At 44.5% G+C, this 25185-nt stretch overlaps 1 protein-coding gene across 3 annotated transcripts in view; it reads right to left on the bottom strand.

The window, feature by feature from the left end:
• SUDS3 (SDS3 homolog, SIN3A corepressor complex component) overlaps positions 1–25049 on the bottom strand; it is a 34170-nt gene extending 9121 nt beyond the window's left edge. For 2 of the 3 annotated variants that reach the window (XM_044775783.2, XM_014854727.3), the window contains exons 1-10: positions 24726–25048; positions 22733–22802; positions 20193–20248; positions 18589–18660; positions 15527–15546; positions 14098–14254; positions 6407–6502; positions 5389–5450; positions 5211–5232; positions 3920–4025 (exon numbers count right to left, since the gene is read on the bottom strand). In XM_044775783.2, the coding sequence (XP_044631718.1) occupies positions 3920–4025; positions 5211–5232; positions 5389–5450; positions 6407–6502; positions 14098–14254; positions 15527–15546; positions 18589–18660; positions 20193–20248; positions 22733–22802; positions 24726–24867 (803 nt within the window). In that variant the 5' untranslated portion in view covers positions 24868–25048. Of the gene's footprint in view, positions 1–3919; positions 4026–5210; positions 5233–5388; positions 5451–6406; positions 6503–14097; positions 14255–15526; positions 15547–18588; positions 18661–20192; positions 20249–22732; positions 22803–24725 lie in introns of all 3 variants that reach the window. The other variant, XM_044775781.2, reaches the window with a different exon arrangement.
• Between the last annotated feature and the right edge of the window lie 136 nt (positions 25050–25185).

The following is a 25185-nucleotide window of genomic DNA, read 5'->3' as shown; positions in this document are numbered from 1 at the left end:
GGGGCTTCTCATGCACCACACAAGTCTTGGGGAACCATGACCCTGGATATCAAATCTATTAGATTATCTGAATTCTCTGAAAAAAAATAAGCCTCAAAAATTAATGAGCTCACATTGGGGGCATTTTCAAGACAAAACCAAAAAGCATATAACAATCTTAACATACAAATTTACTTTCCAATTTCTAACAACTAATAAAAAAAAAGGGGGAAAATTCAAAATACACTTAGACATAAAAAAAATGTTAAAAAACATCAACAGGGCCAGTCCCAGTGGGCTAGTGGTTAAGTTCAGCACACACTGCTTCAGTGGCCCAGGTTCAGTTGCTGGGTGCAGACCTACACCACTCATTTGTCAGTGGCCATGCTATGGTGGCAGTTCATATACAAAAAGAGGAAGACCAGGGGGCTGGCCCGGTGGCACAGCAGTTAAGTGCACACGTTCTGCTTTGGCAGCCCGGAGTTCACTGGTTTGGATCCCGGATGTGGACATGTCGTCGCTTGGCAAGCCATGCTGTGGTAGGCATCCCACATATAAAGTAGAGGAAGATGGGCACAGATGTTAGCTCAGGACCAGTCTTCCTCAGCAAAAAGAGGAGGATTGGCAGCAGATGTTAGCTCAGGGCTAATCTTCCTCAAAAAGAAAAAAAAAAAAGAGGAAAACTGGCAGTGGATGTCAGCTCAGGGTTAGTCTTCCTCAACAAAAAAAAAAAAAAAAAGAGAGAGCAACACCAATAGAAAAAATGTACATTATCACTTTTTTGCCAATTAACTCATTTTACAAGCTGCAACTCATCTCTGCTGAAAAAATACTTTAAAAAGCCTTAGAGAACAAGCCCCAAGTGTCAAATTTACTTTATTAGTAATGGAAATTCTGACCTGGGAATCCCTACAATTGAGCTCTTAAAGCTTTGCCTCTACTACTAAACCCAATGAACTAGAATCACCACCACTATTAAGGAAGAAAGTAATTTCTTTATAAGGTGGGTCCAAAAGTGGGGTGAGAAGGGAGTAGAATTTATTTAATTTTGTATCCTACTGGGAATCCTGATATTAACCTTTCATTCCTCCCTCCAAAATAATGTCACGTTACCGCTTTGGAACCTCAATGAGTCCCAATTCTAGTTGTAAATATTCACTGCTTTGAGTTAACAGCCTTTTGTGTCAATTGAAGGTTGGAGGGTTAAATCCAACTGAGCAACTCGGTGACTTCATTTCTGATTCACAGTAACAGCCCCAGATTTAAAGTGAGAAGAGAAAAACCAGTCCGCCGGCATCATGAGTTAGTGAATTATTTTAAAATATCAGCCACTCTCATGGTACTTTCTAAGAAAGGTCATTAGTCCAAATCAAAATGTGAGGAAAACTTACAGCTGGATATAAAATGCCTTAAAGCAGTATAAAACCAAGGCAAAGGGAAGATGCTTATCTTTCAAAATGAAATGTAGCTTGATAAGCGTTCATGCCAAGATGGGAAGCCCAAATCACACTCCTTTTGCTGAAGTCATTTAAAACTCAATGAAATCTGTTTTGCCAGAAATACTGTTTCACCAAAATACTCCACACAACTGGAAAGAGCATAAAGCTATTAGATGACCTCTCAGGCCGTGACCGCTGAAAAAGAAGGAAAAACGAAAGCCCTCAAACTGCCAAGGACACAAAAGCCAAACCTCAAGAGCCTGGTACAACGGGAGAGGCTGGCTCTGGCACAGAGAAAGGGTCGACCAGGACTGCCCAGGAACACCTTCCAACGCACAGGGAAGGGAGGACCTACCTTTCAACAAATGTGTCCTGAACTCTGACCACCAAGGCCAAAGAAGAAAAACGCACAGAATCCAGAAGAAAACGAGTCCCAAAGTTAACAAGAGAATAAGCTACTTTAAATTCATCGAAAAAGTAAAAAGCTCCCAGAGGCTTTATTTTTAAAATTTCTGCCACCATTGTGAGAAAGACAGTGAAATTCCTCCAAAACACTTAATAGGCCTAACACATCAAACCTGACCAGTCTGTTCACATTATGAAACGCCACTGTGGATCCTTTCCTTAGAAAAACAAGAATTTCATTTCACTGCTTTTTCACCCTGAAGACACGTCTCACAAAATCTAAGGATTAAGCCTTAGAAAAAGGAAGATCTGAAGCAAAGCAATTACAAAACGAACATCATTTGAAATATCACATGGCTTTAGACTCATAGATCCGTAAAAATATTAGTGATAAATCTCATCATTTTTGAAGACGGTTCTTATGTGTGGGCTTGATCTTTAAAGGTTATTTGGTTTTCATTATTAGAAACATTTTTCATCTTATTTTGCCCCTCAGTGTGTTGAGCTGTTAGGGCCTGCCATCTAGTGGTGATGAGTTCTGATAAGTAATGTTAAATCAGATATAACTAGCCTTTTTGAAGAATGCCAAATAGGCAAATGAGAGGGGCAGAAGTCACTAAGATCAGGCTCACAGAACAAGGATTCATCGTCTACGAGGTAGTTGACTCAACGCAATCTAATAGGTGGAACTGACTTATTTCAGGCAATGACTAGATGTCCAAGCATTTTTGCCAACTTCAGAAGTATACTATTATAAGGTAACCAACGAACACAACGTTGGGTATTTTCCCTTTAAGAAAGCTCAAAAAATTCAAAATAGCTATTGCTCTAATTTTGGAATTTTGGGTTAAATAAATATATTGCAATTCAAAAGATCATTACATAGCCTTTATAAATGATAATTACAGAGAGCCTATAATAACCCAGAAAAAGATTCTCCAAGTGGAAAGGCAGAACACAAATATGTGTCTACCATGACTTAAAGTGAGAAAGATACCGCCTGCATATGGACAATGAATAAAAGGGATATATCAGAATTAAAAGAGCTCTGAGAAGGTGGCAGGATCTGGAGTGACTTAATACCTAGCAGAATGCCTAATATAGAGCAGACAGTAAATGTCTGCTGAATGAATAAATGTATAAGCTTTTAAGCTTCTTTCATATCGTTTAGCCATTTCCTTCCCAATGAAAATGCTGGTAGTCTGACGGTTTCAAACCATCTTCAATCTAAATACTAATGTTTTAGGATACAATTCCCCCAAAATGTTTCCTGGAACACTTGTGCAGCGGGATGATGCACGCAAAAAGGTTACCTCAGTCAAAGAAAGAACACCTAATAACATCTTAGAAATTCATGGCGCATATTAGCAAACCAGACGACCCAAAGAGTGCTACAGGGAAGAAACCATTCATCTTAAATAACATGGTCATCCCCCAAACTCAGTTGACCACAAAATCCTTTTTTCCACAGAACACCCATTAATTTTAGCACACAGGGAAGAGTTAAGAGGAGGCAGAGGGGCCAGCCTGGTGGCGTAGTGGTTAAGTTCATGTGCTCTGCTTCAGCAGCCTGGGGTTCACAGGTTTGGATCCTGGGCATGGACCTAGCACCATTCATCAAGGCATGCTGAGGCGGCGTCCCACATAAAATAGAGGAAGACTGGCACAGATGTTAGCTCAATGACAATCTTCCTTAAGAAAAAAGAGGAAGATTGGCACAGATGTTAGCTCAGGGCAAATCTTCCTCGCCAAAAAAAAAAGAGGAGGCAGAGAAGGACATAAACCCTCTCCCCAGTCTACAAGGGGATCCACACAAGATGTGAGCCTGCAAATTCTAGTATGATGACAGCAGCATAGAGAGAGAAGGTGGGCCACCACCAGAAGAACATGTTTTTGGGAAACACTGCCTTCAGAGATCTAACAAGTAGTACCACTCAAATGACTCTTGATACACTTTTAAATATCACTCCACTCTCAGTACTATATAAGTTAAGCAGCAGCCACGCTCTGAACTAACAACCACAGACAGCCCCAGCCCTCTTTCCAAGTGGTTCTTTTGCGAGTCTTATGAGTAATCTGTGTTTTCCATAACATACCATCTTTTATCATAGTACAGTTTGCCATCTTCTATCCGAGCTTCAAATCTCTGGGCTGGAGACTCCGCAGGTGTGGCAGGCAAGTGTTCAGGGGAGGACGGGGATGCTGGAGGAACCAGAGATGTTTCAATGACTGAGCACTTAACAAACATGAGTCTACCAGCTAATATGCTTTAACTGAAATGCTATTAAAGGTGGAATAACCAGGATCATCAAGTTCTTACAGTTTTAATAAATAAGAATTCAACAATATTCTTGTATATTTCATCTAACTTGATCCTCGAGCAACCCTGTGTGGTAGGCAAAGAAAAGATTAACCTTACTGAACAGCAGAGAAATCTAAGGCTCAGGCAGGCCAAGGAATTTGCCCACTGTCACTTAGAGTAGGACTAAAACTCCAGGGATCATGAGCAGCCCAAAAGAGCAAGAACTGGGAAAATCTCTTTAAATTTATAAAACTGAAATCATTTCTAGAAATATTTACTACTAGGTAGAACAGGCCATCGGATATGTATGGAGTCAAGCTAATACAGTGCTAATAACTATGGTGGGTTCAAATGATCTAAATTCACACACTTATTCACACAAGCCCCTTCCCCATCAATGCCTTCAGAAACTGAGGACCTCTCTGTGGACCACAGAGGCTCTCAAGAGTAAATTATTTAGAGAAAGAAGAATCTTATTTCCTTCCACAAGACTTGGTGAGCAGAGGGATGTGTGAGTAATCACAGTGCTTAAAACAAAATGTTTTGCCAGTTCAAAACTCTATTTTGCAACCTAGCAGAGCACTGACTCTCAAGTGGTGCTCTGGAAAGAACCACCGTGGGCACTTGGCTGGGCTCTTCTATAAGCTGGGACTGGGAGCAGCCTGCAAGTCCTTTTCAGAGCCAGGCCACAAAAAGCCACTGGAACAGCAGTGCCTAGTACTTAACTCCCCAAAGCGAGTGATACTGAAAAATCCTTCTAGTTTCATTTTCAGAAAGGGATGTGTACTTAAATCTTATGCTTGATGCCTACACAGAAGGAAACCTTTACCAGCCAATCAATCAAATGTCTCTTTTACAATAAATCCTAAGGAAAAGGCAAAAAATAACTTTAACATAGCTGGGTTAAAAAAAAAATCAGGGGAGGGTGTACTTAAGGTTCCCCTCAGTTTTCATGATGGCTACCTTAGACAAACCATGAACATTTTATTCTTAAAAACTGCAACAATTCCGTGTCAGGTATGCGCAGGCTTTTCCAACAACGTGATATAAAGATTGCACAAATGCCCATAACATCATGCACTTACCTGGTCTCTTGGGCGACTTAAGCTGTAGGAAGAACAACAAAAAATCTTAGAGAAAATCATTTCAGATGCAACTTAAGATGTCAAATGTATCAAAATGATTTAACAACATGTGAACAAAGTAAAGCAGAAAACCGTAGCAAGCCTAAGCTTTGAAATAAATCAGAAAATCAAACTGTACCTTATTTAACGTTCTCAGATCCTCCATGATCTGTTCGTCTGTTAACAAATAGTTTAGCTGGGGTGCTGAGAGTTAAAGGAACGTGTCTGAAAAGCACGGCTCCCAAGCAAACAGAAATCAACAAAATGGTAATAGTATTTTAGAATTTACAAAGTGTGACTATGTTAGATGATGTTTTTACAATAGCCTGCCTCTTGGAAGTTTTTGATTCCCCTACTAAATGTCGTGGTGCCCAGGAATATAAAAGAATTCACATCCCCCATCTTACAAACTTCTGTGATGAGAAGGTGGAATGAGATTCACTAGGTAACGACAACAGCGGGAGCGCAGGACACAGTACAGAACTTCACTCCGAATTTATGAAGTGCTCTTGTTCCAGAGATCTGAAGGCTTTCACACACACGTGGGCTGACTTCTCCCTAGTAACTGAAATCCTCAATTGTGAACATGAAGGGACCTGAAGTTTCCTGGTGCCCTTTCCTGGTGGTAGACAAATAACTGAACCATTTTGTGCAAAGAGCTATTCATTATCTCCTCAAGAGGAGAGAAACAAGCCATCCTCATGTCCCCTCTTCCCATTCCCATTTTTATGACAAAAGGGCTTTTTTACATTTGATTGAAATTTGCTTTAACACCAGTTTGCAATCCACTGTCTTAGGGATACAGATAACTGAGACACAAAGGTACATGTTACTGTCCTCATGTTACAGGGGAAAAATTAAGGCACATGAAATTTTCAGTTGCCCTTAAATCTCCAAGTGAATATTAAAACCAGGTTGAACTTAGAACACAAAGTACCTTTCCAAATAACCGTTCTCTATAAATCCCTCCCACTAAACACAGCAGCCATAATGAAATGGTCATCCTCTATCTCACGGATAAATACTTCACATATGCTTTCCAATCAAATATAACAATGTCTGTAGGACAATGGCCATACATATTCTATCGAATGGATAAGCAAAGGATTCCAGTAGTCTTCAGAAAAAAGTGATTAAGGCTTGACACAAACGGATATCAGGAGCAGGTTTTCTCCTCTTGTCTGGGATGGGGACGGGATCATTTGGTCGCCTCCGCAACTTTCTGGTCATGATGGGTTTCACTTCCATAGAATCTGTGGCAAGAATGGAATGGGTAAATCTATCCAACTCCCACCTAAAGTCAGTAAGATCTTCTCTAGTGTAAGAATATCCACCCCGCAGCCACCCAATCAGAACCGTTTTACTGGGGACGTTTGGTCCACACATGGCCCAAGCCAGACGCCCTCACCAAACTTCAGAGAGACAGTCTGTGCTTGGAGATTCAGACCGGCTGACCCAAGTGCACGTCCCCCTCAGAAGTGCAGCCCAGCCCTGCAGTCTACCACCGTAGCTGCTGCAGGCATCTCTCTGGCACCTAAAACCTGGGGATTTTCGTCCTCTCCCTTCAAAACAAGAGGCCACAGAGTTCTAGACTCTTGGGACTGGAAGAAACACTCGGATCATCTCAGTTGACTAATTCCTGCTGTTCCCACAGAGGGTGGGTGAACTGAAGCCCAGTGGTATAAAAGGCTCCTTTCAGGGCCATTGTGGCCTCAGTGCCAACATTTTTATATGAGCTCTTCATTTGCAACCTCAGAGTCTTTAGTTTATAACCTTTTGTAGCTACTTGACTATCAAGAATGATATAATAAAGGCCTCTTTTCATTCTTCTTGACATCTCTCTGCAGTCTGACACTGTTGCTGACTCCCCTTGCCTTAAAAATCTCTCCTCCCCTAGCCACTGCCACATAAATCTCTCCTCTTGTCCTTATTTGCCTCCCTGGGGTCCTTTTCGCCAGCCTGCTCCTTAAATGCTGGTGATCTCTGAGGTCCAGTCACTTCTCAGGCCTGTATCCCAATGAATCTCCGGCCACCAATTCCAGCTGCACCCACCCTTCTGAACGGCAAACTTTCCCCACGACACCATACACTCTCCAGGTTCCAAGTGAACTCGTTTCTTCTCCTTGTTTCAGCTCCCAAGGCTGCCTCTGCTCCTGCATCTCAGGGGCATCACATCTATCCATCCTTCCCACCAGAACCAAATCTGTCATCTGTGATGTGTCTTCCTTCCTCAGGCATCAAAGCCACGAGATAATGGCAGTTCTGCCTTTTAACTACCTCTCAATTCCACCCCCTCATCATCTCCTCACCTCCCCCAAAGTGATCTTCCGAAGACACAAATCACATCATTTTGCATATCATTCATTAAATATTTCAATGACTCACCATCTCTAGAGAATAAAGGCCAAGTCTCATTTCAGGTCTTCCTCACTTCTCCTTAACATGTATCCTGTGTGTGAGCTTTTTGCTGGTCTGTTACCCTAAGGCACTGATGTTTATGCCTTCAAGCCTTTGCACGCTGTCTTCTCTGCCTACCCTCCTCTCTTCATCCCGGCAAACTCCATACACAACATCCTTTAAGAGTCAGCTCAACAGTCCCCCTTCTGTGACAGCTTCCACAGACAGTCCTGCCATCTTCCAACTACCCAGAGCACTTGTACAAACCTCTACTGCCAAGCGCCACCCCGTATGGGACATCTCCCCCAGCAGACGCTAGAATTCCACCCCAAGATGGAATCTGTCTCCACCCCAGCAACCAGTATAGTTCTGGCACACAGTAGGGGCTTCAGAGAGTTTCCTGCAGAATGACTAGATGGGGTCAGGCCTGTCAATTCATGACCATGCACACTAGCAGCAGAGCAGACAGCACAGCCTTATGGAACTCATATGTGGCCCTTCCACTATGGAAATGTGCGGGATCTGAGAGTATGTAATAAACATGCATACAAAGGCAAAAGACATTCCTGCATGTTGCTCTGAAGAAGAGAAATGGGCAATACTGATTTTCCCCCTCCGAAAGCAGTAAGAACCATAGACCTAATGAATATTCATAAAGGTGCACCTGGAAGCGGGGGGGGCAGAAGGAAGGGGGGCAAACACATACCCACCCCTGGGAAAAGGTGGGGAGCCTTCTCTCTAAAAAGAAATCTCTTACCCTGGGCTGAGATGCCACCCTCCTCCAGTTACTCACTGGCCGGAGACTCTGAACCCCTGCCGCAGCTGTGTGACCTAAGGCAGGCTACGTAAATAGCCCAGGTCTCAAGCTTCCTCACCCATAAAACGGAAGTATCAGTAATACTTCCCTCGCAGGCTGTTGGGAGGATCACGTGAGATGACACATGTAAAGCCCTCAACACAGTGCCTGGCATAACAGGAGCTCAATCAATGCCAGTTCTTATTATTCACCAGGAAAAGACTATACGAGGATCTTTTTAAAAGTCAAGGTGCAAACAGCTGAAACAGAAGTTACAAGTGATATCAACTGTGAGGGTTTGCAACATTCAGATCTAATTTGGAAAACAAAGTGTGAAGGGAGCTCACCAGCCCTTCACAGAGAAAGGGCACCAGAGAAAAAGCATCTAGCATGTGAACATTATGGAATGTTCTGTCCACCAAAGACAATGGCCGAGTGGCTGCCAAGTCTGGGGGGGTGGGCGGGGGGGTGAGAAACATGATGGAAGCAAGCCAAGTACAGGTAGAGCTGAGAGGATCTGGGAACAACCTGGTCTAATCACGGCCAATACACTTGGAAAATCCTAACTGCATCATTCACACTCAGAAAATATAATCGAATTCTTCCTAGAAAATGGTGAAAATCAACGCATTTTATTAGCCTAGCCACAGCAATAATCTAGTCATTTTATCCAAAAGACTGCTTCAGCAGAAGGAAGGGGCTCTGAGGAAGCCTCCAAAGTTTGTTAGCATGTCCCCAACACCATCCAGGAGAGAGAGAGCAGTGCTGGCCGGTGGTCCCGGTGGAGGATGTGACTCGAGGGGAAGATGGACAAGTAAGCATCACACCCAAAACTACACAGTAAGATTATCTACTTCACTCACTTTGCCCCAATCCCAGGTTTGCCAGCTTGGCTTCTAAGGCAGATTCTTCACAGAGGGATGGGATATCCTGACCACCCGGGTCTGAGTCTTCCTGGAAGTTCCATTTCTCACTGGCAGCTCGACAGGCTGGCACTCTGAGTTTCTAACATTAGTATTCTGTGAATTTGGCCAGTAAGGGGCTCAATCTGGGTGCACTGACAAAAATCAAACTTCTGGAACTGAAACTCAGACCTTGGCAGTGGCAATCCTGGAGAAGGCACTTGAACAGGAAATCAGTCTTCCCCTCAGACATGGTGCGCCAGGAACAAAACCTCTCCAAATGGCTTAAATCAGAAAGCCTCTCTGATCCAGAGGACTCTTCACAGGTTCGCTTCAGTGGGGATACTATTTGCAGAATCTAACTGAACAGCAAACAATTAAATCAGAGGCAGGGGAGTACACATGACAAAAAGCACAGAAGAGGCCGCGAGACTAGATACACAACTCCTCTGTGAACCATCTCGTACAGAGGACCCTTAATAGTGTAAACCCTATTGCTGCGCTCACCAGAAGGCGAGCGTGAAGGGCCAAACCTGACCAATACAGGCACTCTCCCGGTAGCACTGGGTATGCCGGCTATGAAATCGGGGCGCAGGCTGAACGAGTGCTAGGCAGTCATTACAGCACGGTCAGCACAGAGCGACATTCCTGATAATATTAATTACCCGCAATTAACACACAATTACCATTTACTGGCTGGCCTTTTGTTCTGCACTTCTCTAGCCCTAGACTTTCACTCCAACAGCTCACCTGCCTCCAGTGTGCAAGTGCAGTACAAGCTTCATTTTAAGATACTTTAACCATTAAGACAAACTCATACCTGTTTAGCTATTGAAAAACATCAGTTGCAGTGACTCAAAGGAGCATCCTTAAGAACAAGAATGTAAGTAGAAGAAAGAAAAGCCCCCACAAACATTGTGGCAGATTGGCACTTACCCCCAAACCAGGGTCACTACAATACGGGGCTAGACTAGAGGCCCGGAGCAAACCCCAGCACACCCCGAGCCCCTCTCTAATGGGCGACAGGCTCCTCAACATCACAAACCAATGCTGCAGTGGCAACCACAAATGCCTGCCTGTAGGAGGTGGGAGCGAGGGCAATATAACAATCGAGGTCACCTCAGGTCTTCAGTGGCCAAACCAGAGTAGGCATGAAGGGAGAAATCTCCATTAGGCCCAAGCTGCCCAGAAGGCATGCGTGGCATTTAAAGAGTGACTTGATGGAGCCCTCCTCTGCACCCTCAACCACTTACATAGCCTGGATCCTGCAATGGCAGTATTGGGGACAAGCCTGCTCCAACCAAAAACCAAGTCAAGGCTTCCATTGTCCCCCTCCAGATATTTGTGCGGGACTGCTCCTCCTATTCTTGACTTACACAGTTCCCTGCTCATTGACATGTTACATATTGTGTGAAACCACTGCTACATCAGGACAACCACATACACATTTTAAAGGTTTCATAATCAGTAAAAACGAGCCTTACAAATCTTTACCTTCATTTAGGAGCCCTAACTCTCGACACCACCTCACGTTGAGGAAGACATGGAAGCTGTGTCAGTCTTGTAATAGAACACAAGCCCCTTGGGGATAGACCTCACCTATTAGCCTCATTTGGTGAACTACTTAGAACCACATGAATCCACTGTATATGCAGAGAGTCTGTATAACGTGGTAGTTAAAAGAGCACTCTTGGAATCAATTCGGGCTTAACTACAACCTCACTGGGGCACTCTGAGCACACAGCTCCGTTCCTCTCAGCCTGCTTTGCCAAGCCAAGTCAAAGGGAATTGCAGGAACTGAATGAGGTTACAACTTCCCAATCCCTAACTGTTACTCTGCATGCCAGCCACTCTTCAAAGCATCTTATAGACGTTATCTCAGCTGATCTTTACACCAACTCTGCACAGCAGGTTCTATCATCTCCTGGCCAAATGAGAAAACCCCACCACAGAACTAAGTTCATGACAGGGCCAGGACTCATCCACAAGTGTCAGCCTTAATATTTTTATACAATACCTGGCTCAACGTATAAGTACTCAGGAAACAGAGCTCCTATTCTGATACTGTAATGACTCATGGCTCCAGTTATGAATCTAGTATCTTCTAATGGAAACTCACAGGCTTTACTGAGGTCATGAGTAGCTTCCATAGGGGCCTGAGGGTTGGAAGATACCCCTACTGAGGCAAGAACTTACAAAAGAAAATGAAGTGGCAATTAGTGGGCTGTTGGAAGAACGGAGAAAAGGCAGCTGTCCAAAAGATAGGAAGAGAACAAACAAATTAAAAATGATAAAGCTCATTAAGTTCTCACTGATTACTGAGTTACTTATAAGGTTGGCCTCAACTCCAGAGGACACTCAGATAATTCTACCTATAACCTCACTACTCAAAGTGTGGTCTGACTGGCAGCACTGGCAGCCTCTGGGAGGTGGTCAGAAATACAGGCTCTTGGTCTCCACTCCAGACCCACAAACCAGAATCTGCATTTTATCAAGACTCCCATACACACATTCAAGTTGGAGAAGCACTGACCTACACTTATCCTAGGTTCTTCAGCGACAGTACCACATCTTTCTGCCTACACAACCCAGTTGTCATAAGTTCTCCACCAGAGGTCAGGGGGGTAGAGAGAACACCCACTAATTCCCATGGAGGTCTGTAAATGCTTTCAGTCCTGTTCAGACAGAGATCACTGGTTACACCTGTTTCCAATAGGTTATTTGCTCTAAGCTGCTCATCAGCCTCTCATTCCACCTTGGTTTTCAACAGATCTTCATATTGAACCAGAAAAGGAGAGTTTAAGAAATATCTTTTCTGGGCAGAGGTAGGCAGCATGACATTGGGCATCAATCCACAAAGGTGAAATAAGTCACTCAGTGAGAGGAATGAAAACAGGCCTTGAATCCAGCACCATAGCAGCGCCATCTGTGGAAATGCTAATTACCCTTCGAGCTCCAGTGCCTTTTCTTCCCACACTCTATCATTACCCTGGCAGCGCTTTCCATACCAAGGGTACCAAACGGCTTGAGGAAGGACATCGGTACCTTTAATGCCCATGGCTAGCTCTAAGCACTTTGTAATCTATTTTACTGCATTACAAATGACTTCCCCACGTTTATTTGTCTTTTCTACACTGGCACGCTCAGCCTCAAATCACCAGGGATGCCTCCTGCCCCAGTTAAAACTGCCTGGCCAAACAATGTCTATCACTTGTCAACAACTAGGATGCCAAACCACAGGTAAGGGGATGCTATCCTTCCCTGCAGATGGAAAGGGAGCAGTCATCAACTGACAATATTTCCCCCAGCCTAATGAAGGCTCCTCAACATCTGGTGGCTCTAGCAGAGAGCGATGAGGCATCAATGCCAGCCACAGCCACTGTCAAAGAAAACGGTGTGCAGCTCAGAAAACAGGCAGGCAGACTGGTACCGGACAAGGTACCACAGCGCTGACAGTCTAATTAAAAAAGGATTTCAACAAGAAGAAAATGGTGCTGTCCGAAGATGCTATCTTAGCATGCATTCTCACCCAAAAAACGTTTCTCAGCCTCTTTCAGAGGTCTTCAAGGAATTAATTCATTTTGCCAAGTCTTTCAATGAGGAAGCTAACAGAGGAGAGATTTTTCAAGAGTCAGACTCTCACTTTAGACATAAGCACATTCTCACTGGTGTATCATGGGGATCAGAGCCAGAAGTGTGTGTGAACTGGAGAGCCACATTGGTTCACAGCACCAGAAACACAGTTCTTAACTGCTACTTTCAGTTTCAAAGTCAACCCCAAGGACTTACATGAAAACAATGCGTTTCCTATGGACGCCTGCTAAGTCAGACACACCAGAGCCCCAGCACCTTCAGAATACGATTACAAAAGTTAAATTTTGGGGTGTGCAGAAAGCACGCCACTTACACAGCCAAGTGACAAACTCACCACTGACTTTCCTTGCTGTATTTGCTGATGGAAATTTTACCAAGCACCAAAATAGCTAGTTCAAGCCAATTCCCGCCCTGTATCCTTCTAGGATTCATCAGTCTACATATGGCAACAGACGGCCCATACTGCTTCTCCCTACAACCCACTGAGTTCCCATATGCGCGTTACTAAATCCTAGAAGGCCAAGGGAGGGATTGGCTCTGAGTCTAATGTAACTTTACTACCTTTACAGGAAGAGTTCAGTTCAGCTACCCCTGCTGAAACTGTATCCACTCTTTCTGAAATGTTCCCAGTAACGGTTGGGAGAAAGGATCTAACAGAGCAGATGACACGGCTAAAAGCCTTTGTTCTCACATCTAGGTCAAAGGAAGACAATGTCTTTTCTGTAATTAAGGCAGACTGAAAAAAGCAAAGCAGAGGGACTCCCAGCACCACAGAGGGACCTGGGTAATTTGTGAATGTAAACCAAGACACGAATGGCAGCTGACCCAGGAATTACAGCATAAGCCAAAGGCTGCAGTTACCATTAAAGGTCTACCATTTATTGAACACCTGTTGTTTGAGCACTACACTAGGCACTCATATTTCTAACCACAATCCTGTGAAACAGGGTATGACCAGCCCCATTTTACAGACAGGGAAACAGGTTCAGAACGGTTTAGCAGCTTCACTAAAGTCACACAGCCAATGCAAGATGGAGCTAGAACTCTGACTAGCTAGTGAAAGCCCACTATCCCTTCAGCTTGCTCTGCTCTGATGAGACAGGAGTAACTGGAATGCCCCTCCAGGGGCCCCAGGATCCTGCTCCTGGTGCTTACATACCTCCAGTCAGTTCCATTGTGAGCTTTTCATTTTCAATCATTTTCTTCTTTTCTTCTAGCTCAGCAATCAGGTTCTCTTTCAGCTCAACCTTCTTGTCTTCAAATTCTTTCACTGCTGCCTTCTTTTCTTTAATGTAATTTCTTTCCACTTGTTCAGTCTGAGGGAAAGAGAAATAGAGGCTAGAGTACCTGGCCCTGGAAGTCAGGGCTCCAACTCGAGGTCTGGCTCCACACTCAAGAGCAAAGAAAATACCTTTACTAGAAATATGAGAAACAGCTTCACTCACACACACACCTGCAGAAAGAGGGTGGCAGGGAACAAGTTTCCCAAGGAAGGCATAAAATCGAACCACACCCCTTCCGCTCGTTTCTATGAGCGTGCTTCACTTGCTATTCAGGTATTTCCTTTCTTCCACATCTTATATTTTATGGCTTGTATGTTAAAATAGAACATAAATGTCTCAAAGATAGTAAATAAACCCTTTTAAGGACACAATGTAGAAGAAAGATAGTACATTCCAGATGAAATATCTATATTCAAAATTAATTACAGAATACTGAGTCAAGATAGCATGAGTTACCTTATTTTTCGATACTTACAACTAGATCAACTAGAGTAGAAGACCATTTATTAGGTGCCTGAACCCCAAAGGACTCAAACATTGAAATTATACTAAAGAAATGTGTAAGCTTCCATTTTCTAAATCTCACCAGTGCATTAAGTGAAGAACAAGGGGGCTTACAGTGTCTATGGCTGTGCATGTGATCCTTCAGCCTGTGACTATGTACACTGCACTGACTTCACTAATAAAATGGTTTCCAATAATGTGGCTCTGATAAACCATGACTGTCTCACACTCATGCACAGCTCTGCTAAACTCATGACCCCCTACACACACCCCGACACCAGCCACCCAGGAGCAGTACATCACTCACGATTCAGGCCCTCATCTCTCTACCAAAGCACTGTGCCTCACACACAACCAGCTCTTAGACGTTTGAATGAAAGGAAAAATTTTAAATCCATCTCTCCTAGTGACCCAGAGAGCTTTAGCTGTCAAACTGAACGGCTGAGCCAATTCAGAGACTGGGCTGCTTCAAGGACCAATGTAAGAAATTATTAGGGCTTTATAATTCAGACATACTCCCAAATGGCTTTAACATGAGACAAAAGTCAACAAGAAAGCAGTGAGGGGTGAGTATCCCTTAATCCCCTGAAACAAGCAGAGGCTGCCCAACCAACAAATGAACAGACAGAAGCTCTGAATTGAGACCAAAAGTCCTTTGGTCAAAGAGAACAGTGATGAAGGCTTCCAGCTGGGGGCTTCCCAACTATCTATGTGGAGATAGGAGGAAGGGCCACCGGATTGGGAGAGAAAGACTCCAGTCCCAGAAAGAGCCCGCAAACCCAGGAGATCCATGGTACTTACTTCCAGCTGCAGGAAGAGTTCTGAAAGAGATAAAATGTGCAATTAGACTCGCTAGGCTCTGTCACCTTTCTAGACAGTGATGTTAGGACTCATTTAGAAGTAGTGATTGCTTTCTGAAAGCACGGTTACACAGAGCAAATGTTTTCATCAGTAAAGTGTTGATATACATGAAGGGGAAGGATGCAGGAAGCACTCGTGTCTAGTTCAAATTTGGCCCTGAACAGAATCGTCTCTGGCAGTTCTGCCCAAGGGCAAAAACAATCAGCAGGAACCGCACTACCTCGGCAAAATAAAAACAAAAGTTATCCCTTCTTTCAGTCAGTACATACTGTCCAATGGTCCTACAGGGCAGGATGGGTCACGAAGAAACAATGCAATTACTCCAGAAGGAGAGTCAACACTGACGTTTTTAAAGCACTGAGTGAAGGCCCGTGTGGTAAGGAAGGACACCTCCTGAGAATTCAGGGGACAGAGGTCCCGAGCCCTCCTAGGCTTTCCTCTCAGGCCACCAAGCTTCTCCTCGTGCCCATGCCTCCACCAGCAACACTCTCTGGTCTCTCTCACTGCACTTCAGATCTAATGCAGCCTCCTCCATGAGGCCTTCCCGGAAGACCCTTCACTCACCAACCCCCATGCAGACACCTGAAAGCATCCACCCTACAGTACTCAACAGCTGCTTCGGCACCCACCATGCGCCAGGCGATGAGCACCCGCTTACCCAGCAGCTCCCTCCACCACTTGATTATGGCCCTTCTACAAACCCGGTACTTGTAACAAAACCGGGCTGTGGTTTCTAATCTTTCCTGGGTGACAGCAGGGCTGCTGCACACAGTCCACAAAGACTGTTGGTGGACCACTAACTTCACTGTTCACATTTTACCATGGTCTCCTTTGCAAATCTGATAAATCCTATGGATCCATTCCCCATCAAAAAGCACATATGCACGTTCACACACACTTCATAAAATTCTAAGAGTGTCAGTGACTCCAGATTAAGAATCCAAGTGTCAATTAACAGTTCAACGGGAAAATTAATTGAGAAAAGGGACAAGCCACTCTATTTTCTAAGCCCACAGAAGCCCTGATCACTCTGGCACTGGGAATAACTGGGCACACGAGCTCAAGCACACTAGCCCAACATGCTCACTCTTATGCTTGCTTCAGACTTGTACCACGCACGAATGGGCTGGACATCTGAAGTTTGTGCCACTCTGAGAAATCACACCTGCACCAACAAGTGAAACCGACAACTAACCCTTCGAGTTGGTGGAGGTTGTTTTTGTTAAAGCAGCAAGACACCAGACACGACTAAGGCAGGTGAGCTATTTCTGCACAGAATGTGCTTTTTAAAGCTCAAGACATGACTGATTTAGGACCGCATCTGCATTTTTACCAGGGAGAGGGAGAAATGTTTATGGATGAACACAGGAGAACAGAGCTGAGAGTGGAATTAAGAAAAACAAGTCAGGGACTGGACCCGGGGCACAGCGGTTAAGTGCGCACGTTCTGCTTCTCGGTGGCCCAGGGTTCGCCAGTTCGGATCCCGGGTGCAGACATGGCACCGTTTGGCACACCATGCTGTAGTAGGCGTCCCACATATAAAGTAGAGGAAGATGGGCACAGATGTTAGCTCAGGGCCAGGGTTCCTCAGCAAAAAGAGGAGGACTAGCAGTAGGTAGCTCAGGGCTAATCTTCCTCAAAAAAAAAAAAAAGAAAAGCAAGTCAATACTCACCTGCAGTTCTAGCTTAAGAAAAATGGTTCACATCAATTTTCTTTCCTTACTTACATCTTAAACCAGTTCCATGAGGTATCAGTATTCCCCTCTACAGATGGGGAAACTGAGGCTCCAAGAGCATGTAACTTGCTTAAAAGCACGAGACCTAAAGTGATGGGAGGAAGACCTAACCCTAGGACCGCACCCTTCATGGCGCCACCTCCTTTCCCTGCTAAAAGGACACTCCAGGAAGATGGGTGAGGATTTCCCAGATGTCCCAAGGAGATGCCTCAGGAACTCAGAGCTGAGTGGGGGGTCACCACAGGGGCAGGCGGGACGTGGATGGGCAGAAGGCTGATGGCTGTATCTCCATTTTCCTAGTGCCCGCCACACCTTTCAGCTCCTTTTCTATCTACTGGAGTAACTGGACATCTACTCAGTGGGGAAGAGAAGGAAGGGTTGCATCGACAGAAAGTTGGAGTCACTGGACCAGAAAGCAAGATGACAGCAGCCTCCAACCCCATTTTAAAAGCCAACATTACTTCTGCCACAGCAGGAACATGCACCACGCTGGCACTCAAAATGCTGGCTGATGAAGAGCTTCAAAATTTAACACAACAGATTTCCTGTAAGCACAGGAATCTGTGTTTAATCTGTGTTTATACACTTTCAACTGTCGTGACATCTTACTTTCTGCAAGATTCTTTATTTAACTCACAATGTTCCTTAATTTTACACATTTAGATATCTTTTGTCAATGGAACAGTGAGTTTCCTAAAGTCAAGGACAATGTGTTACACACTTTATATCACTCACAGAGTTTACATGTAGCAGATGCTCAACAAATCTTTGCTGAACGAATACATTTACTGTGTACAACAGACCAAAAGCATCCTCTTATTCTTTAAGTGCTTATAATACAATATTTGAGGGAAAAAACATGAGGACACCCTTTCCTCCCAGAGCACAAAATACCAGAAGAAGCAAACTTAAAAAATAGGCGTGAAACAACCTACAATCCTTTTCCACGTCGCCTCCTCTGATGGCCCACTAAGCCAGCCACGCAGACATCATAAAGATGTGCAAGACCTCTCTTGGGGCACCAGGGAGCACAACCCAACTGCCAGGAGGCACCCCTAATAACCTCAACTACAGGCCCCTCACTGGCCACTGGAAAACACATGAACTAGTCTGACATAACTGCAGCTCTCTTCCCCAAAACTTTCCCCGCAATGGGATAGCCGAGATACATTTTGGAGAACAGCTCTTATGGCCACATTACATCAATGATCAGCAAAAGGAGGAAAGTGTGAAGGTGATTTTTTTCCATTTAACCTAGAGGCTTACCTGCATTTCGTATTCTCTCTCTGTACTGTTGATCTAGTTTTTTCATCCTTTTCTGATATTCCTGTAATGTACCTGATATTGAGATTTACAAAATAAAAAGTTACTGTGAAGACCAATCTGCTCCACATTTTGGTTCCCAAAATTATTTCCTAGCACCACCAATGACTGTTTTAGTAACATGACAGTAAAACACAAACCAAGGAAAGGCATACACAGAGCCAGCTGGACTCTGGTTCTCAACCAAGGCACTCAGCAGACATCACCCCACATGGACTAAACTCTCCAGCAAGTGAAGGGGAGAAAGGCGCAGGCATCCCCTAGGGAGTCTGACTCCTTGCTGCTACAGTTTGAGTCAATGGGCCTCCCTTTCCAGGAAAAAGCTCCTTCCCCTTCAGTAACGTCCAGATGAACGCCATCTAGCAGAACTTTCTCTTTAACGGTGGAAACGTTCTACATTGCACTGTCTAATATGGTAGCCACTAGTCCCATGTGGCTATTGAGCAGGTGAAATGCGGCTAGTGCAACTGAGGACCTAAGTTATTAATTTAATTAAATTTAAATAGCCGCACATGGCTAGTGACAATACTCAACAGCTCAGTTACAGATTCTTACCAAATCTCTACTCATTTCACTGCTCCTCCCCAAAGCAGCTAATTATGAAGGTCCCACTAGAAGGAGAAGCATTTCTTGATCATAATGCTTTAATAGGATATATTAATGGTATCTTTTTCAAAATCCCTCACCCAGCCTTGCCAGGCATGCCTTAAAGACTTGCTAGAGTGGAATATATTTCTTCCTCTGGCAACACTTTCATTATCATGGAAAGAAAAAATAAAACTCAAACAAAGGTATGTGATGGCAACTCATGGGAACATTTTCCACTATTAAGCAGAAATCAATATTAAGATGGGCTAGTCCAAGCAATAAAAGTACCTAGTGGAAAAGCAGTTTCACTGAGAAGGGGACTCCAGAAAATGAAACCCAAGAGCTAATGGCAGCAGCTAACGGTCCCTGAGTTCTCATAGTGTGCCTGACAGTGCTAGTCACTCCTCATGCATAACCTCACCTTTCATTTTCTTCATTTCAAAGATGAGAAAACAAATTAAGCAAGAGAAAGAGGTGTGCCCAACGTCCAATTTCTAGAAAGTAGTGAAGTTGGGATTCAAACCAGTGATGGGACTGGAGAGCCCATGCTCTTCACCTCCACGCTGAACTACCTTTAGTGGGAAACATGTGACAGGACACAATCCACTTTTAGTTTACCAAGCGAAAAAGAAGATAGTGAAGAAAACCCACAGGTCACTACCATTTAGTTTGGAAAGAACAGTACCATCTTATTTATTCTCTGGTAACAACATCTCTCCTAAAAATGGCTAGCGTTAGGCACAGCAGTCTTCAGTTCATGCTCTACAGAGGCCCTAAGTGAGATTTCAAAAAAGTTTGAAAATCGCCCCTTTACTGACAGAAGATAGCAAAATGTGTACTGGACAGCTAAAATCATCCAGACCAAATTTTAAGACACTCCCACAGAGAAGTGAAATACACAGATTTCAAAGGTTTGCAACATGAAGAAGTCTTTAGAAATAATTAAATCACACACCAACCTTCCTGAAGTTGCTGCAACTGTCTCTTGAGAGAAGCCAGTTTATCCTGATACATCCTGTAAAAAAGGGAAAGCCACACTCAAAGAAATAACCTTAATAATTCCAAAAGAACCCACACACAGGAACTACCTGGGTTGTTATGGGAATGTCACTGACGTTCTTCATGGAGTGAGAAAATCAAAGTCCGCTGGCGGGTTTAAAATGGACGAGCAGCTAAAGGGATCAGAAATGGACAAGAATTTTGTGTTTTCAAATCATATTCTAATTTTGTAGATTCTCCTGTGTTACTCGACCTTTAGAGAATCAGTCTGAAATCTACAAATATGAAGATACGCAGATTTTAATAAGTGACAGTAATAAACAGAATTAGGCAAAGAACACACAAAGAAAAATTGAAAGTGTGATGCCATTTCCTTCTAGATTTAGAAGCATAAGTAACATATACAAGAAAATGTAGAAAGGCATTAAACACAGCTCTTACATCAACTCTACAATTAGATTATAAGTTCCAAAGGCGTAAGATTACGCCTTCAGCACGATTTTTATATAGATAGCATAGCTGTGTAAGCACCAAGTTAATAAACCTTCATGTCAGTTTTAAAAGCACTATTCTTTCAGGATCAGAGAAATGACAATAATTCAGTGAAAGTTAAAATGCAGGATTTATTTGCAGTCCCAGCTGGATAAGAACACACAGCACACACAAAGCCAAAGGATCTGGCATGTTGTTCTTTTCCCCCCGACACGAAATGGATCATAGGCAATTATACACTCTGCCAAGTCTGTCTGAACGGTGGATTCCACACATAAATCACATTTCAGTAGTATTTTTGCTTCTACCTGAAAAACACCCCCAATCTCACACTGACAGAAACAAGATTTGGAATGTGCAAGAACACCATCCAACAGAGAACGGACACAATAGCCTTTGGATTGCTCAGGTAAGGGCCTCAAATACACCCCACCTATCTACAGGTTGAGGAAAGAGGAGGTGGAATCTGAGAATTACCCAGATGGTCTTTTAGGGAGAATTCTGATGCGCTCTCTATGCTCACTTTGAATTACACAAGGCATTCAATTTTAATAAAAATTATTTTCTATACTATCAAATATTAAGGAGGCACATTCAATTAAAAGATTGTCTTAAAAGAATGCTTAACCATGGGGCCAGCCCCGTCGCCTAGTGGTTAAGTTCAGCACGCTCCACTGTGGCAGCCTGGCTTCAGTTTGCCAGTGCAGACCTACAGCACTTGTTGGTGGCCATGCTGTGGTGGTGACCCACATACAAAACAGAGGAAGACTGGTATAGATGTTAGCTCAGGGTGAATCTTCCTCAAGCAAAAAGAGGAACATTGGCAACAGATGTTAGCTCAGGGTGACTCTTCCTCAGCAAAAAAAAACAAAAATGCTCAAACATATCAAGTACAGGAAAGGGAACAGATGTGTAAACTGCTCACAAGAAGTATTTGGAACACAGTGTGTTAAATTTCCCACCACAGTGAGTGTGCCAGACAACACCTTTGAATTCAGTCTGTCTTCAAAATGAAATATTAACAGATTGAAGAAGGAAACAAACAAAAATTCAGATTCTTTGAGATCACATACAGGGTAAAAGAATAGGTATGTGAAAATACATCTCAAATGGGTTAAGGTCAATGGGTAAAAAGCCTGAAGAGAATAAAAATAAAATAAAAAGCAAGTAGTTTCAGGGATGAGGCTGTGAGAAAAACCACATGAATTATTAAAGTAATCCTTCTTTATTCAGCACTGATCAGACTTAGCTGAATTATCCCTTTGGGTTCCAAAGCTTGAAAAGGATGACAGAATCCAGAGGATGGTCACAAAACATTTGCAAATATGATCTATAAAGAAAGGAATGTGGATCTTCTAGTTTAAAGACAAAGAATCTGAAAAATCAAATCAAGATCCTCAAAATACATTCAATAAACACTTACTGGATATATTTTATACTGTCCTGCATCTGTGTTTACAATAAAAGTGAATGGTTTTAATTTCCCTGGGCATATTTCGTTGCGACTCTGTTGAAGACAACAGGAAGGCTTGGGTGTGGATGTGGGGTAAGCAGAAAGGACACCGGAGCAGGAGTCAGGCGCCCTGCTCTCCGGCCCTGGACTCCCTGAGCTCTCTGACACCTAGCACACCTTCTAGCAGGCAGTCATGGTTGGTGGGGTCAAGCCCATCTGAGAACCCAGCAGCTGTGAGACACCAGTTACCCTCTCTGAACAATGGTTTTCACATCTAAAAAAAAAAAAAAAAAAAAATGAAGAAATGGAAAACAGTTCTCTCCTATAATATGGCCTTATTCCCCGGCATCATTTCCCTCGAGGTTCTTATTAGCCTACCCTCAAAAGATTCTTGTAACAGAAAGACTGATTAAATGTGACAAATCTAAAGGGGTAATCGCACAAACATCCATGGTCTTTGGAAGCACTAAGGTCAAAACCACGCACGCAAGGTCACTATAAAGATTTCCTTGTCAATTCTGTATTCCAAAAAAGAAATATGAAAATCCTACTCACTGTTCCTTCATTTCTACATAGTCTTCCTCGTCATGCTTTGCCAGGTCAGTTTCACTAGCATCCTCAGTGTCTAAGTAAAATTGGGGAAGAAAAGCTCGTTAAAATCATAATTCAGAGGTGGTATCATCTGACACAATGACACTTACTTCTGTAAACTGAACTTCTACTCACTGCCGGCCTGTGTGAAACCATCAACCAAAAATATGACATACGGTTACGTTAGCAAAGAAAATTCCATTTCCAACTTACACACAGCCAGATTTATGCAAACAGCTTGCCATTTTCTGAAGTGCAGCCATAGAACAGTGTGCATCAGACAGAGGCAGTCATGGTCAAGGCTGCTACTTCTGCAGAACCAACGCTGGCAGTTCAGGGACAGGAGATGTGGGTGTTAAGACTGGAAAACTACAGGCAGCCAAGCCTTGCTCACTACTCAAAAAAAATCTGATATGTACATTCCCTTCTGGCAGCTGCCCAGTTTGACTCCCTTAACAGATTTTACATCACATATATACAAAGGAGAATCCAAACCAACTAACTGAACTCTGATAACCGAAACATTTCCAAAGTTACAACTGAAGGGAGAAGGCAGGAGACAAGAAGAACAAACAGTAACTGTTTCAGAACATTTTAAACACTATTCTCAGAATAGGCAAATGGCCAGTGTGTCTACATAATTTCAACAGCCCTACTTGAGGGGAAAAAATCAACTTTGGCTTCAACGCTCCCCCTTGTGGGCAGTAAAAGCAGCGCAAGTGATTCATATTGAAAATCTCTGGTTAAACCTTGTCTTCAAACGTTGTTTAACCAAATGCAATCAGTTCCTTTCAACTTTACGTCTGCATTTGCAGCTGTCTTTCTAAAGGCTGCTGCAGATCCCAATTCTCCACAAACCCTTCTTCTCTCCTTCAGGCAAGAAACCTTCAGTGAGTTCCTGTCATATGCCAGCCAGTCACAGTACCCGGCACTCGAGGAACCGAGATGAATGAAACATACTCCTCATTCCAGGCAGCTGGTCCAGCTTCCGCTCCACAGCCCTATTTGGGGCCAGAATATTCTATCCATATATTGGCCTCTCTTTCGTCTCCTCTTTCTTCTCTCGTCCTTTTCTGTTTCTTCACCTTTCTCGGCCTGCAGACAGCTCCTTCCTCAATCCCTCAAAAAGAGCGTCCCTCACACTTGCCAAACTGTAAAGCCCAGCCGGCAAAGCCAGGCTCTGCGAGGCAGTAACATAATATTAAGAGCGCCGAACTGAAAACACAACACCTGGGCATCATTAAGCAAATCCCTATCTCCTAAACCTGTTTCCTCAACGTGAAAACATCTACTGAGTATTTACTGGGTATCAGGCCAAGTACTTATGCTCATCTCATTTACTCCTTAGACCTACCTAGGAAGGAGGTACTACCAAGGGCTCCATTACAGTTGGGGAAACTGAGGCTCGGGAGCTTAACTTGTCTAACGTCACAAGGCTGGGTTAAGTGAGCCAAATTTAGACCGAATTTGATCCGGCTGATTCCAGGCCCCATTCTTTTAACCAACCTGCACCCTCAATCCTGCGCCGCACTGCCCAAAGCAAGGCTGGCTGAAGCATTTCCCCGGGGTGGGAGGGAGCAACTTGGGAAGCAGGAAGCCAAACTGGGATTTGCTCTGAGCCTCTCAGGAACTAAAGAGAAGGAGTACTCAGTGCACTCAGTGGACGGCTTTCTCATTCCACCCAGTGAACACCTGAGGTTCCACCAGACTGTTGGGGGGAGCGAGGCAAGATCATAAGGGACCTGCAGCTCTGAGAACAGCTAAGTCCCTTCTCCCCATAACTGTGGGGGACAACGTACCCACGGCTTCTCCTTACTTCCTGGAGCCGCGCTCCTCGCAGCTGCCCCTCTACCGACCCCAAACCCCAGAGGTCGCCCCGCCCCTCTCCCATGCAGCCCCACCCCCTCCCACAGCGGTCCCACCCTTGCCTGGGCTGCCCAGCGGGCCAACGACGCACCTTCGTCGGACTCGCGGCCCCGGCAGCTGCGCTCGTCCTCCTCGGCGCTCTCCAGCTCCTCGTCCTCCTCAGGGTAGTACTCCGCGGCCGGCGGCGCTCCGGCCGGGGCCGGGGCCGGAGCCAACAGCCCCGCGGCACTCATGTCGCCCCTGACCGCAGCTGAGCGTGCCGCCGGGCGACCGCGGCCACCCGCCCTGCGGACCCGACTTCCGCCTAGCAGCGCCCGAGGGAGCCGCCAACTCGAAGAGCGGGAGCCGCGGCGACCCCTTCCCCTGCTCCGCCAAGCTCCGCCCCTCGCGCCCGCGCTCGGCAACGGGGGCCTCGCGCCGGCGGCGACTTCCGGGTCGCGAGCTGCCCGAGGACCGCCTGACTCCGCCATCCTAAAGGGAGTAGAGAGGCCGCCGGACGTCCCCTTCGCCTTAACTCCAGCCCCTTCATGGTCGTCTTAAAATCCTCCTCG

This window comes from Equus asinus, chromosome 8, assembly GCF_041296235.1.
Source record: "Equus asinus isolate D_3611 breed Donkey chromosome 8, EquAss-T2T_v2, whole genome shotgun sequence".
In the NCBI taxonomy this organism is placed as follows: Eukaryota; Metazoa; Chordata; class Mammalia; order Perissodactyla; family Equidae; genus Equus; species Equus asinus.
The sequence above is the reverse complement of the archived record's forward strand: the minus strand, read 5'-3'. Positions and strand labels throughout refer to the sequence as shown.